Source organism: Macrobrachium rosenbergii, chromosome 17 (assembly GCF_040412425.1).
Source record: "Macrobrachium rosenbergii isolate ZJJX-2024 chromosome 17, ASM4041242v1, whole genome shotgun sequence".
Taxonomy (NCBI): Eukaryota; Metazoa; Arthropoda; class Malacostraca; order Decapoda; family Palaemonidae; genus Macrobrachium; species Macrobrachium rosenbergii.
This window is the reverse complement of record NC_089757.1, coordinates 12,906,256-12,921,269: the sequence shown is the minus strand read 5'-3', so window position 1 is coordinate 12,921,269 and position 15,014 is coordinate 12,906,256. Positions and strand designations below refer to the sequence as shown.

Sequence of the window (15,014 nt, the reverse complement as noted above, 5' to 3'; positions counted from 1 at the left end):
TTATTTATATATATATATATATATATATATATATATATATATATATATATATATATATATATATATATATATATATATATATATATGCGAACATATACACACATATGCATGAGTGTTCTTATCTGTTCTTTTCTGTTTCTTTCTTGATCTAGTTATTCATTTTTATTACCTTGTATATTCTTATTCCTGCTAAAAAGAAATACCATCCCTTAATAATTACTTTACCCTTCTACATAGTTTTCCAAAAGAAAACATTGTCCCATCAGATGCTGCTATAAATGATTCCGAAGATTAGTGAAATAAAAAAATACCCCTAGCTTTTTCCCGCCTTCCTTTTCTCCCTAATACTGGATTTCTTTTGCAGTTTGGAAAATGGATTGCTTCTGTATTATGATAAATATCCTAGATATAAAAGCCACTCTGAATTTATGAGGGAAACTTCAAAAGCTTTCCGTTAATCGGGGTTTGTGTAATGGAGTAGGTGGGTCAATTTCAAGTCCTACTCCCTTCTCTCTTTCTCTGCTTTACCCTCTTCTCTCTCTCTGTTTCCCTCTCTCATCCCGAGGAAATAATTTCATCTATTTACTGACATATGTATATATATATGTACACACACACACATATACACATATATATATATATATATATATATATTCAACGTAAAGCCTCTTCCAGCAAAGGAGTGGACTCGAAAGAGGCTTTTTGACTTGAACGATTGACTGATTGATTTGTGGCTATTAAAACTGGCGAAATCCTTTTTATTTCCGATTACAATTTATTTTAAATTAAGACGAATTTCCCAGAGGTCTGTAGATATGCTGAACGTAAAATAGTCAACTTATTTTTCGTCTTTCTTTGTAAAACATTGTATTTTAAGAAAAATTTTTTTTAGAATTTTCACGTTTACCCCGAAGCACTACTGTATGAAAACAAGTATCTATTGTTTATATAATACTAGCAGAAGTGAACGCCTCCAGTGTTCTATAATCCTTGATTTTCTCTTGAACCTGAATAAGAGTCGATTTCAGTAGTCGAACCGCAGTTGGGCCCAGTCACCTTTTTCTGTTCTCAGGTTGTGGTTTGAAAATCTTCTGTGCATCAACCGTTTTAAGATATTTCAAAATGGTAAGTAGTTGGTTATACCTACTAGAAAAACTGTTGTAGTGATTACAGAAAGTGTGCTTTCCTTAGTATCTTGTTTGACGCCCTAGTTCTTAATGTTTATTGGTCTCGTTTGCTTTCGGTCAGGAATCGAGTTACGAATCGCCTTAAGGTTTGACTTTTTGTGACTCGGAATGACAATGATTTTCTGGACAAAGGTGATGTTTCTATTCGTTACTTTTATTTGGTGGGGACGCTACATCGGATGATTATACGTTAAGTGGCTCTCCAGCTTTAATGGGTAGATCTTAATATTGATAAATCACTACCCACTTTTACAAGGCAAAGCCTTTTGTAAACTTCACTTTTCACAGAAGGCAGGCTTGGTTATGAAGTATTGTAAAGGTTCATATATAAAGGCTGCTACCAGATCTTGCATAGATAAATAATTTAGTGGGCCACTGAAGTCTCCTGGAAGTAATATTTTCTGCTCGTATACTAAAGTTTCAATTCTGTATAATATCAAATTTCATAGGTTATCAGGAAGTAAGTTATCCTATCACTCTCAATCCCTCTCGAAACTTGAAAAACTTACGATAATCATACCTGTTAAATGTTAAAAGTAATTTTATTTTCCTTTCTAGGCATAAAATGCCTCCTTGCCATTCTCGGTATCTGGTAGCTTTAAATGTTGCAGGGACTTTACCCTATGGATATTTAAGTGCAGAGGTAAACAGGACTGGAACCTCTCAACTTTGATCAAACCAAGCCCGAAAATTAAAATGAAAAGTTGCTCACTGAACAAATTAATATTACTTGATCAAACCAACCCCGAAAATTAAAGTTAAAATGAAAAGTGGGGCCTACTGAACAAATTAATGCTATGCCTGCTGCTGAGTTGGGAAAGTTGTCAGGGACAATTGACTTGGGAGGCCTTAATAAGAATGCTAAGGTTGGAGTGTAGTTAGAAATCCTAATAATTTGAATTCCAAAAATATTAGAAATTTTGAGTGAGTGAAGTACTGCGTGTGTGATGCGGATCAGACATCGATCAGGTCGTGAATACCCTTTATACTTTATACAGTGTCAGTGCTTACAATGTTTTGACTCACATTTCTAAGTTTCAATATTTAGTCATTCACTGCAGTAATTAAAGTAATTTTAGTAAAGCCATTCATCATATTTTTCTGAAGGATGTTAATATATCTTGAATCCTGGTGATGGTAGTGCTCCACCACTTGGGCTCTTATCCGTTGGTATATAGCTTTTTTTTATTTTCAGATGGAAAGGAACCTCAAGCTCTGCGTGAGCTTTCTTCTGCTGTGTGTGTGTACGTACGTAAAGGGCCTCAATAATACAGGTATGATTACTTTAATATTGCTTCCTCTAAGAAGATACTTAATTGCTGTCTTGTCTTAGCACGGTTTTACGAATATTGTATTGCAGTTAAAATATTTCAGGCTTAAATATACCCTACGCACAATGCTTAAATATACCCTACGCACAATTACGGCAGATTTTAATCCAATCTATCCTGCTAATGAAGTCGGTCTTCTCCCCCTAAACCTGAGCATTTTGGTTTTGATATTTGGTTCTCCTCTATAGGAATGCCCTATTGGCCTTTTTAGCTGTGCATTTTGAATGTACAGTAATGTAATCCGGTTAAGAAAATTGTCAGTGCCCAATTTGTGCGTAAAATGAACCATGACTGTTTTAAAATAGTTTTGTAAAACTACTAGTCTTTTTGTGCTTAAAATACACGTGATTGTTGGATTAAAATGTAGGTTGATTACTAAAGTGTTCTCAACTATTAGGTTAATTACTCAACGAGTGTCCTCAAATGATTATGGGTGAAGTTTGCAAAGTGCAAATATTTGGTAATAAGGATCTAGAGTATCAGAATTTATTCTATTCATTTTATTATAAGATTAATTCCCCTAACGCATTTTCCTAAATCAATTTCAGTTTTCTCAGGGTTCAGTGCTCTGAGAGAGCTGCAGCTGCAGAAAAACATCGAACGTAAGTATTTGTTCGCTTAAATGTATAAAGTTATCATAACTGTGATGAAATGAACCAGATTAGAAAGTCCTTAGTGTAGAAGTGCCGTCCACTATCTTCAAATGTGGGGAAAGTTCTTTTTTTTTTTTTTCCTCGAGACCGGGGTCTTGAGTAGATTCGTTGTTTGGTAGATAAGCAATTTCTGGATACAATGGTAATAAATATTTCTTATATTTGCAGCTTTGTGTAACTGTAGCGCAAAGCTAATTCCCAAAGTTAAGGAAGTGCACGATGTTCTCTGGGTGTTATCCGGTATCGCTGAGCGTGCCCAAACGAAGGCAGCCATTAATGTTGAGATTAAGAACAAAAATGCCTCAAGAGTCGACGATGTAAGGCAGACAGGCAGATCAAGCGATCCCTTCGGCAAAGCATATTTTCTTGATCGAATGCATCAGATAATGCCTTCTATTGAGCAGATTCACGGCAACATTAATCGGTTGGGAATACAGAGGCGTCATAATACTACTGAAGGGCCCGAACTCGGAAGGAGCTCCGAAAGCGTCATGGACAGTATTTTGGTCGAAGATTGCCCTTACCATTCCACGAACGATCTTCACAAGAACCTAACCGACGAAGTAACTGAAGCAGCGCATTTCATGGCGGATGTGGAAAATGACGGTAGTTTGGCAAAGGCTACTCTGCTTAGCATACGCAAGATGGTGGTAGAGATGAACAACAGAACTGATAAATTCGAGGGACTGCTAAAGAAGCTAAGAAGCTTGCCTTGTAAGTTATGAACCCTATTAACTTTGGTTTAAAAAGCAAAAATTATGCTCTTTATCATATTGCAAAAAATTTTGCTTATGGTTTGTAAACTCTAACGCTGAATAGTTGAACGGCTATGAAGTACGGTGCAGCTACCATGGAGCTACCATGGATGTTTAATTGTAGTCACTGACATTCACGTAAGTGGTACTTGCCCTAAGCCAACCCTTGGGAGTTCAGTGGCTAGCACTGGTAAAATGTTTAATATCTCTGCAACATTACTTTGGATCATGTTTTGCCACCTTGAAATATTAAGTTAGTCACTGCTCTAGATGGACTGCTGTGAATCGACACAGCACAACAATAAATTAGCTTAATTATATTCCAGGTCCCAAACCTATTGTTCCTGAAAGCGACAAGAAAACTGTCAGATCGTTTGGGGAAGAGCAGCGTAAGTTAATTATCAGCAATATCCATTAAATGCTAATAGGATTTATTAAAATCTTGGCCACGAAGTTTTGCTATATTTAGCAGTTGAGACAAAAGGTCGTTGTAGCTGGCAACAGCAGAAATTATGGGTAAAATTATCAAATTTGTGCAAATATAAACAACTCAAAGGTTTGGTCAGGAACAGTGAGCTTTAAAAAAATCTCGTGCAAGATTTCCTGAGTTTTAGCGGGTGTAAAAGTAATCGAAATAAGCTTTAATTTTCTACTTTTTCTAATTATAGAACTAAATTAAAATACAAAATTGACTTGTGGCCTTTATTTTAATAGAATGTTAATTTCTAAGCAACAACGATCGTAGATACTTTACGTGAACAATATTCAGTTGATTTTTGAAAGTTAAATTTATATAAACAGGTAATGCTTTTATAAAACTGTTGCAATAGCAAAACGTTCGTAAATACCTGTCAGGCTAGGCCTTGGGTAGTTTTATTTGGTTATATACTTACACCAATTTTTTTAACTTAGTTATTATGGACTGATTTATCCAGTGTTTGGTAGATTTTTTCCACCAGAAGTTTTAGTTGGATTTATGGAGGTCAATGAGCTACACGCAGAATGAAATTGAAATTGAAATCTTAGTTGAATTTAATAGATCATTGTATATTCCATGATTATCTATTATATATTAAAACTTGAAATTTTATGAATGTACCCTTTTAATTTTTTCAGTTGATTGTCCGTGTGTGGAACAACTGCTTCCCCAAGCTCGAAACTTAACAGACCTTCTCAGATGGGTGCTACACGTTTTGAAGGAAACGCAAGCGTATGCTCTCCTGACAATTGCACAGAGCCCCTCCGGAAGAACTGCCGCTGAAAGTGATGAATCTGAACAACTGGAGAAATTCAACCGGACCTTCCTTGGCGTGGACTTCTACGCGAGTCTGCGCGAAGAACCGGAAACTCCGACAGCGCTTCTGAGCCGAAGCGCACTGCAGACATCCGAGGGATATTGTCCTCTAATCGAGCTTCTGGAGTACAGGGAAAAGCTGGAGGTAAAGATGACTGATGCTCTACACCACAGAGAAGACGTTAAAGGCGACGCCATCATTGCCAAGCACATATTAAACATGGTTAATGACAGTGTTGATGAGCTTTCGTTTAAATTGGAAGAGTACAAAGATTTTACGAAGGCCTTGGTAAACCGTAATTGTTTGCCATCTCTATGAATGCTTAATGCCAGAGTGAAATGAGAGAAATTTTTATCTTTTTGTATTTCATTGTGCTTGGAATAAAATTTATATATTTTCGTCTCACTTTGGAAGTCCTTAAATGTGCTTTTCTTCACGGTATCTTCACTGCTGCTGGCGTATTTAAAGCATGCTGTATCAAAGTGTAATGACAATGAGAGCTTGAATATGGCATTAGTAAGTGCTAACAAAGTTAATGAACAGCTGGCGATGATACTAGCAATCTCCTTACAATATAGGTGCTTGTATATTTAGCTTGCCCGTGTGAAAGTTGATGTTACGGGAAAGTGTTACCAAATGGTCAGTGAGGAAATTTTGGTACAGGCAGCGTACTGGTTGATTTTGAGAGGAGTTAGGCCTTAAAGCCGTATTTGACAATGTTACTGTTGCCTTAGGATTGACTGGTGATTGTCCTAACTGTGTGTGTGTGTGTGTTGGGTGGGGGAACTGCAAGTTTAGTAAACCTTAACTGATTTTGGTATCCATGCTACCTTGAAGTAAAGTTTCTCTTGTCCTATAGTGAAAACAAATTTAGAATATCAAAAGTCGAAACTACGAAAACTCGCGGATTCCTAACATTAACCCAGCACTAGAACAAGACTAAATGGATGTCCTTTAGTTTTGGTGGAATGCTGAGTTATCTAAAAGGCCCAGCCAGACGATCGAGCGTTGTTCGCGTGCACAAGCGAGCAGTTTGCCCATTAACAAGTTTATCGACTGTGCCCGCTAAAACCTGTGTTGGTTGCTTAGCGAAAGCACCAGACACTGACCGTGGCCTGTAATATGACGTCACTGCCAGAGACGCGAGGCTTCCTATGGAAGCAAGGGGCAGAGGTATTGTTCACTCATGTGTTTGGCAGACATGTCTCTTCTTCCGCTATGGATCAGTCGGTCGAGACCTTAGGTTCTACATGTAATAGAACTTTATCGGGAACACCCTTTCCTTTGGAATGTAAAACTGAACATACAGTATAATCACAGCAGTTATACTTTGCTCGTTTGCGGGCTGTGCCCGATTGTCTGGACGGGCCTTAACTCGAAAATGTTTAATACAAAAGGGATTGACGCGTACGTAAAACACTGCATTTGATAAGGTCCTTTGACAAACACTGCAAAAGTTGACTAACATCGGAATAGTTAACTTTGCAGCCTTTGGGTTGGTTGATTTGTGAAATTTTGGTTTAGTGAAGCAAACACGTTCGGCCATTCAGCGTTTAAGGGCGAAAAGAGGGAGTTAAGTGGTTGGGCAGGCAGATTAAAGAAAGGAAGCGGGAATGTTCGTAAAGTGTTAGGGCTCAAAAGTGGATTAAGGGACTCTGCAAACCACTTTCGGTGTTGCACCCACAGTGCACCACGTGAGATGCACTGATGGCACTATCCCCACTCTTTGTGGAGAGAAGTTAATACTGCGCAGCCATTACTTAAACCGGTTCTCTCTAACCTCGCCGCCTTTCTGAATGTTGCCTCACTGTCACTACTTTAATTTTTTTTTCTTTATCCACGTAACCTTGAATACTAGTAATCCTCATTCTCATTAAATATATTTTCAGCTTTTAATCTTAACTGTTTGTCTTTTAGTACTAATTACGCTTTTGCCTACATACTTTCATCTTCAGAGCTATCTCTTGAATAGTCTATTTTCTTTCGGGTTACTTTTTTCTATCTCTTTGACATCTCTCTCCTATCGCTCGCTTTTACCCTCTTCAGTAACATCATCTGTTCTACTTAATTCTTATAGTTTCGCCTCTTATTTCCTTTCATACCTACGTTCTGTAATACTAAAATTCGGTGATCCTCTCCTTTCTCCACTCTTTACGCTTTTTACCTACCCGGCTCTCTTCGTCACCCTAAAAAAAAATAAAAATAAAAATGGCCATTTGTAATCATCGTTTTTGATTGAGAGTCGTTAACATTTCCAATTCCAGGGCAATTCTGGCATCCTCTGGATGTCCTCAATCGCTCAAAATCTTGGAGAGGATTCAAGAATCTGTGTGTGTGTGTGTGTGTGTGTGAATGTAAATTAATTCAGGAAGTAAACTGGATAAAAATGTGTGGTTGGATACAGATCTACTAATGTAATTACTAAATTATAGTGTTCCCAAACTTCATGAATATTACGTGTCAACGCAAGTTTTAAGTATTACGTGGATTTAGAATTCTTAATTTTATTAAAACCGAGACAAAAGTGACTAGTACTGTATTAAAAGAAGTATAGGAATACAACGCTTGGAAGATGGAATATGAACTTTGGTACTGGTGGAAAATTAGTATTACAAAGATGAAGGCAATTTCAGTATAAAGTAATACAGTGATCAACTGCATTTAATTAGAAGGCAGCAAAAGACTTAATGGTGTTTAAATCTTTACACAGAGGAAGGCACACGCCAGACAAAAACTTCGTGGTTACTGTAATGTGTGTACTGCGAGTAATATGAAAAAAATAGTTTAGGCTCTGTATCCAAAATTCACCCCCAGATATGTCCGATGAACTTGACCACATACCTTGTAAAGGGCACATTAAGAACATGATCTTGGCGGGAGTAAGAATTGATTCTCAACCTTTTCACAACAAACTCTGAATTACCGGACCATCTATCCTGACTTCATTATCCTAAAACTAAATAGTTTTAGAATGGTCACCAATATAAGTTAGATATTTAACAAGTAAAAATAAAAATAGTGATAGATACAACCAATTTAATAATAGCAGTGTTCGTCTAACAGCGCAAATGGCATATTTTGCGAATGTTTTTTCGCACTTTAAATACCTGTTTTCCTTCAACTAACATAACTCGGGAAAACCTTGTAACAGCTGGTTAGTTTGCAGACAAAGTGCAAGAGCCCCTGTTGTAGTGTAGTATGATGATGGTAAGTATTGTTCTCGGGTAACATTAATTGCACTTGTATAAAACACTTGTATAAAACACAAACGCAATATGTATATACATCAAAACTTTTTGATTCTCAAACTATATATATATATATATATATATATATATATATATATATATATATATATATATATATATATATATATATATATATATATAATATATATATATATATATATAATTATATGTATAGCCTATATCTAAATATATATATGTATATATATAAATATATGTATATATAATATATATAAATATATGTATATATGTATATATATATATATATATATATATATATATATATATATATATATATATATATATATATATATATACATAGTTTGTCTTCATTTTGATCTTACGCGTTGTTGTAACAGGCGTGTCCATAATTGAAGAAATCGAGAAGTTATAAGAGATTGTGGCTTTTACAAATACATACATACTGTACATATATATATACATATATATATATGTATATTTTATATAAATATTATGTATACATACTGTATATATTATATATGTATGTATGTATGCACGTATGTATGTATTTGTAAAAGCCAAAATGACCCTTTATAACTGCGCTTTCTTCATTTATGGGCACGACTGTTACAACAACGCGTAAGATCAAAATGAAGACTTAAGACGCCCGTTTGGAACTTAGAGAGAAACAAGTGTATCCAGAGAGTGATAAGAAATCAGAGGTAATTTACATTATATATACTTATATATATATATATAAATGTATATGTTATATATATATATATATATATATATATATATATATATATATATATATATATATATATATATATATATATATATATAAAGAATCGCAGGGGAAACAGACCCGACAAACATCTCAGGTTGAAGAGGTAAAGGCACGCATGTCTCTTAAAGAACAAGTTTATTCTGCCAACGTTTCATCACATGATGCATCCTCAAGGCTGAAATTACAGACAATAAATACTTAAAATGTCACTTTTTAGCTCTTGCCTTGGTAGGTGTTCCTTTCAAGTTCTTGTTTTAATTTTTTTGTAGTTGTAAATTTTTAAAATTTTTAAAGAAGCTTTTCCCATTGTGGAAGTGACTTTTAAGTATTTATTGTCTGTAATTTCAGCCTTGAGGATGCATCATGTGATGTGAAACGTTGGCAGAATAAACTTGTTCTTGTAAGAGACATGCGTGCCTTTACCTTTCAACCTGAGATATATATATATATATATATATATATATATATATATATATATATATATATATAATAAAACTTCAATAACGGGATAATAACGTGATTCAAAATACAAAGTATATGGCAAAAGAGGAAAGATGAAACAACGGAGTCCGAGATCTTGGAATTGCCTCAGAATAACTGTGAAAGACAATTCCTTGTTCGCCAAATGCGCAGTTTGTTATATATATATAATATATATACATATATATAATATATATGTATATATATACACACACAATATATATATATATATATATATATATATATATATATATATATATATATATATCGTCTATAGTGAAACTGCAGTAAGTAGTGGGGTGCCACAAGGGAATGATATCTCACCTTTGTTGTTCGCCCATTACATTGATTTTGAAATGAAAAAGTCTAATCGACGATGGAAAAGAGTTTTGGATCGGGGTACTGATAAAAAGTTGATACTTTGAATATGCATATGATGCTGTTTCAATCAGCAAAACACCACAAGATTTACAAAGCTTGCTGAAGTGAATGCCTTACATAAATAGGTTGCTAGGACAGTTCGTCCCTGATCAATTCGTCGTCGCTTAATTTGTCCCCGAACAGTTTATTGTTGGTCAATTCGCCGCCGAATCAATTCATCATCAGTCAATTTCTCCCCAAGACACGGAAATAAAGGCGAAAATACCATAAATGCAATTTTCGAGGGAAAGTTTTGAACAGTTACTTTAGAACTAAAATATTCGTTGGACAGCTGTAGATAAAATTTTTTTAGAAGAAATATAGCAAATTGAGTTAGATTTATTCAGTACGTCTACCCACCAACAGGACTACCTGCAAGATCATAAGTTCAGAGAAAGGAAAAAAACAAAGTGGTCGATCAAGAAAATTATATATAGACAAAAAATAAGCAGAATGCTGATGGATCGACAATGTACTGGAGGTGCGAAAATCGTGTGTGCAAGGCGAGACTTCATACAGGTGAAAACTATAAAACGCTTAAGAAAACTGTGATCCATAATCACGCCTCAGCTGCTGCAAAGGTAAATGCAGAGATCACGGTTTCAAATATTCAAGTTAAGTCTGTTTCATCTCGTGATGCCCTCGCTCAATTATCGCTAGTGAAGTTGACAATTGAGCGAGGGTATCACGAGATGAATTAGACTTAACTTGAATATTTGAAACCATGATCCTTGCATTTACCTTCGCAGCAGTTGAAGCGTGATTATGGATCATAGTTGAATGCGCCTCCGTTTGCATAGCTTAATAGGAATATTAGACGTTGGAGGCAAGCTGATTTCAGCTATTCCGCCACCCCACTTACAAATATTGGGTTTTCCATTCCAAGTGAATACTCCCACCTTGGCAATGATGAAAAGTTTTTTGCAATATGACAGTGGGATGGAAGATTCAAAACGAATATTAATATTTGCAAGTGACGAAGCACTTCGACAGTTAAAACAATACAAGAACTGGGCGGCAGATGGAACATTCAAGTGCTGCTCTAGTATATTTTTTCAGTTATACGTAGTGCACATTCAAATTAATAGTTTTAACGTCCCACGATTTTTCGCATTGCTCTCTGACAAAAGTCAAAACACATATACAGTAGTAGACTTTTTGGCAAAATAAATGAATTACTGCAGAATGATGGTCCTGAACATATAATTAAGGATTTCGAAAAAAGCAGCCCATAATGGATTTCTGGAATCGTTTCCTGGGTCGAATTTGCTATGCTGCCTGTTTCATTTAGGACAAAATGTTTACAAGCACTGGCGGTTAATGATGTTATAGATGGATATGAACAACTTGTAGATGATGATGATGATATTTCACAGTCAATTGTATCCTATTTTAAAAATAATTATAGTGGACCACCTAGAGGAAGAGGACAAAGTAGGCGACTCCTTGGACCTCCCTTTCCATTAACTAATGGAATGCTTGGGATCGGTGTTTGTTGGGGATTGCCCGTACCACAAAAAATTTAGAAGCCTTCCACGGCGCGCTGAAACACAGTGAATATTAGCCATCCAAATATTTGGAAACTCATTGATGTGCTTAAATGTGAGGAAAGGTTTGTCAGTGCCAAATTGCAGAAATTTATCCAAGGAGAAGAACCTATCCAAAAGAAAAAGTAGAGATATGAACCAGCGTATAAAAGATGTCATGGAAAATTATGATTCACGCCAAATATTTAATTTTCTAAAAGCAGTTGCTCACAACCTTAAATTTTGATTTTTAATGTCTATAATGATCACTTGTTTCTTGATCTGAACGTTTTTAAATACAGATATTTGTAGTTCGGGGACAAATTAACCAACGACGAATTGCCAGGGACGAATTGCCGGAAACCATATAGGCTATACAGAGAGAGAGAAGGGACTCTCTTCTCAAACAACAAAAACAGAAGTAGCCTAATGATGATACAGAATGCATGAAGGGACGTAATATCATTAGATGGAGAAAGGATTAATGTGGTTGAATCTTTCAAATATTTAAGAACAATGTTATCCAATACAGGTTCTCTTGAATTGGAATTTAGTGAAAGACTAAAAACGGCAAATCAGATGGTGGGCAGGCCGAATAAGGTTTAGAAATCAAAGACTGAAACTGCATAAAACATTAGAGTATACATAAGTCTACCCTCACTGCTATGTAGACATGAATCATAGCGTGACGATGAGACTACTCTACTGTATTTCAAAGAGGTTTTGTCGATTTGAAAATAAAGCTTTAAGAAGACAATTCGGAGTCAGGTGGAAGGATAGACTTAGAAATGACACCATATGGGAAAATACGAAAGTTCCATATGTAGACGAGATTAAGATGAAAGGGAGATAGAGATGGCTTGGACATGTCCTTCACAGTCCCAAGGAGAATAGTACGTGATTTTTTTCGCTGGGCTTCTATGGGCATTAAAAGAGTTGGATGACCCAGACTTACTAAGCTGAGAACTATGAGAAGGGAAGATAGGGATGAATGGAGATTTGTTGTGGAAGACAAAGCGTAAGTAAGACACGAGTGGCGGAATTTCACAGAGGATTTGTAGGTCTCGTGGCGTTGAAGATGAAGATAAAATATACGTATACATATAAATAATATATATATATATGTATATATATATATATATATATATATATATATATATATATATATATATATATTTATGTATATGAAGTACTTGCATGGAGTTTTGTTTGTATAATCAGTATGAAATGAAATGAATGTTATTGATCATATAACGACCTCAGTGCATGGAATATAAATGCAGAAATTTTAATTTTAATTTGCAATTCATGCCGGTTTGATAACAAAAAAGAAAAACATTTTTAATACCTAAGCAAAACAGTGAGTTAAGATTTTTCCTCTATGAGAACGTCGCGTCCGGTTTACTTGAACACATTCGTTGATCATATAAAAATATAGGAAGAGAACGCAGTTATATTTCTTCTCGGAGCAGGACCCTCTTTCCAACAATCATCTACCCGCAAGATCTCTTATTTATATGGGTAATTCCATCCGCGATACAAGCCCTCATTCTCTCCATAAAAAGTGATGTAGAGCCTTTTGCTCAGTGGGGTGAAAAAAGACCACGAGACGTTCACCTGCAATTGGTACCATTTTTGGCACAAGCGTTCGTCCTCTTGCAAGCGTGAATTTGTTCAAGGTTTTCCCGTTTGACGCTTTTGTCCGGTAATATTGCGGACGGAATCTCCAGGTACGCGATGAATGACTACTCATTCATTTTGAATGTCGTTCAAATATACTAAGATTAAAACTGCATGCAAATCCTTACATTTTGATGTCGGAATTCATTTCTAAATGGGTTACGATTCTTAACAATGGCTTGATCATATTTTAACACCCCTCCAATAAAACAGGTATTAGTGTTCTCTTGATTTTCTCTGGATTGTCGCTAGAATGGAAGAAATTTCAGCAGAGGGACCCCGCGAATTAAGTGGAGTTAGAGAAATGTCCTTACGAGTAGTTACTTTACCTAAAATGGAGCTTTCAATTTCTCTTATGTTTATTTGATATATATTTTTCCTTGGGTTTGCTGATGATAAAATTAAAATACAAGCAAAAATAGACACTTTCTAGTAAGAAAAAAATCCATGAACTCAAAATCAAATACATGTATGTTTATATATATATATATATATATATATATATATATATATATATATATATATATATAAATAAATATATATATATTTATAATATATATATATATAAATATATATATACAAATTTGAGAATAACTGCAGAAGGTATTAGCCTTTGAACCTAAATACAATATTTTAGGATGAGATGGCTAACCGAACGACCATTTTCCTCGTCAGAATGTCCTCTGCAATTGATTGTCTACCAGGTACAGAATTTACTGCTTAGCCTGGTAACCCTTACATTAAATGAAATTAATGTCCCCTGTTTAAATACTCTCATATATTTCATTATATATACGGGTCACCATTAAATAAATGATCACTCAGAACCACACATACAAACATAAATACGTGTGTGTGTATGGGCCTTCAGGGAATTGCATCTCTTCCCCTTAGTAAGTAGCAAGCCTAACTGGACCAGCTGGCAGTACCTTGGTTAATTAAGGTCCCAAGCTCAGGGTACCAGCACTTTCTGCTTTGTACGGTGCGTTGAAACCAGTTGATGTAAATACTAGATCAAAAATCGAAAATTGTAGCCTTGCTCGGAAGGGGCATCATACATCATTGTCATTGGCAGTGAGGCATTGAGTGCTTTACGTCAAGGGCTTCAACAATGATTTCTGGTGAATGGCTTTGATTAAAAACCAATAGGCAACGACAGGGATCATTGACCCGAGTCAGCTAGGAAATGCTATTTTTTAGAGTATATAGTCAATGAATCCTCTTTGGAACTTGCCATATTATAAGGATAGGCATAATTTGGAAATGTTCCCCTGTCCTGGCATATGGGGCTGCTAAGAATCTATCAGTTCCTAAATACTAGGGACAAACTGAACATAGGAAATTGAAACATAAAAACCCTAAATCAATTTGGAAACTAGAACAGGTGGCAAATGAGTTCAAGATATAGGGATTGGACATCTGAGCTGTTTGTGAATCCCAGTGTAAAGGAATAAGACAAGAAAGATTAGAAGACACTGTGCATATTTACTCAGGAAGAGCAGATGGAATAGGTTGAGAAGGAGTAAGCATGATTTTAACACCAAATACAGAAAAGGTACCGACTGACAGGAGAGCAGTGAGCAGTAGATGACTACTGGCAAGATTTAAATCAAATCAATGCAGTATGACTATTACAGTGTGCTATACACCAGCAAATGACTCTTCAAAGAAAGAAAAGATGAATTTTATGT

General features: G+C 35.4%; 1 protein-coding gene across 1 annotated transcript; it reads left to right on the top strand.

Annotated features, from left to right (window-relative positions):
* The first annotated feature begins 1,033 nt into the window (after nucleotides 1-1,033).
* Nucleotides 1,034-5,619, top strand: LOC136847741 (uncharacterized). The gene is made up of 6 exons (XM_067119610.1): nucleotides 1,034-1,125; nucleotides 2,383-2,461; nucleotides 3,067-3,120; nucleotides 3,340-3,885; nucleotides 4,253-4,315; nucleotides 5,043-5,619. Exons 1-6 carry the CDS (start codon nucleotides 1,123-1,125, stop codon nucleotides 5,537-5,539), a joined length of 1,242 nt encoding a protein of 413 aa, XP_066975711.1. The 5' UTR covers nucleotides 1,034-1,122; the 3' UTR covers nucleotides 5,540-5,619.
* Nucleotides 5,620-15,014: the final 9,395 nt, after the last annotated feature.

Excerpts from the sequence above, each read along its gene's own strand:
- LOC136847741 (XM_067119610.1), top strand. Across the intron at positions 3,121-3,339 it reads GCTGCAGAAAAACATCGAAC|CTTTGTGTAACTGTAGCGCA; the intron begins GTAAGTATTTGT and ends TTATATTTGCAG. Across the intron at positions 4,316-5,042 it reads ATCGTTTGGGGAAGAGCAGC|TTGATTGTCCGTGTGTGGAA; the intron begins GTAAGTTAATTA and ends TAATTTTTTCAG.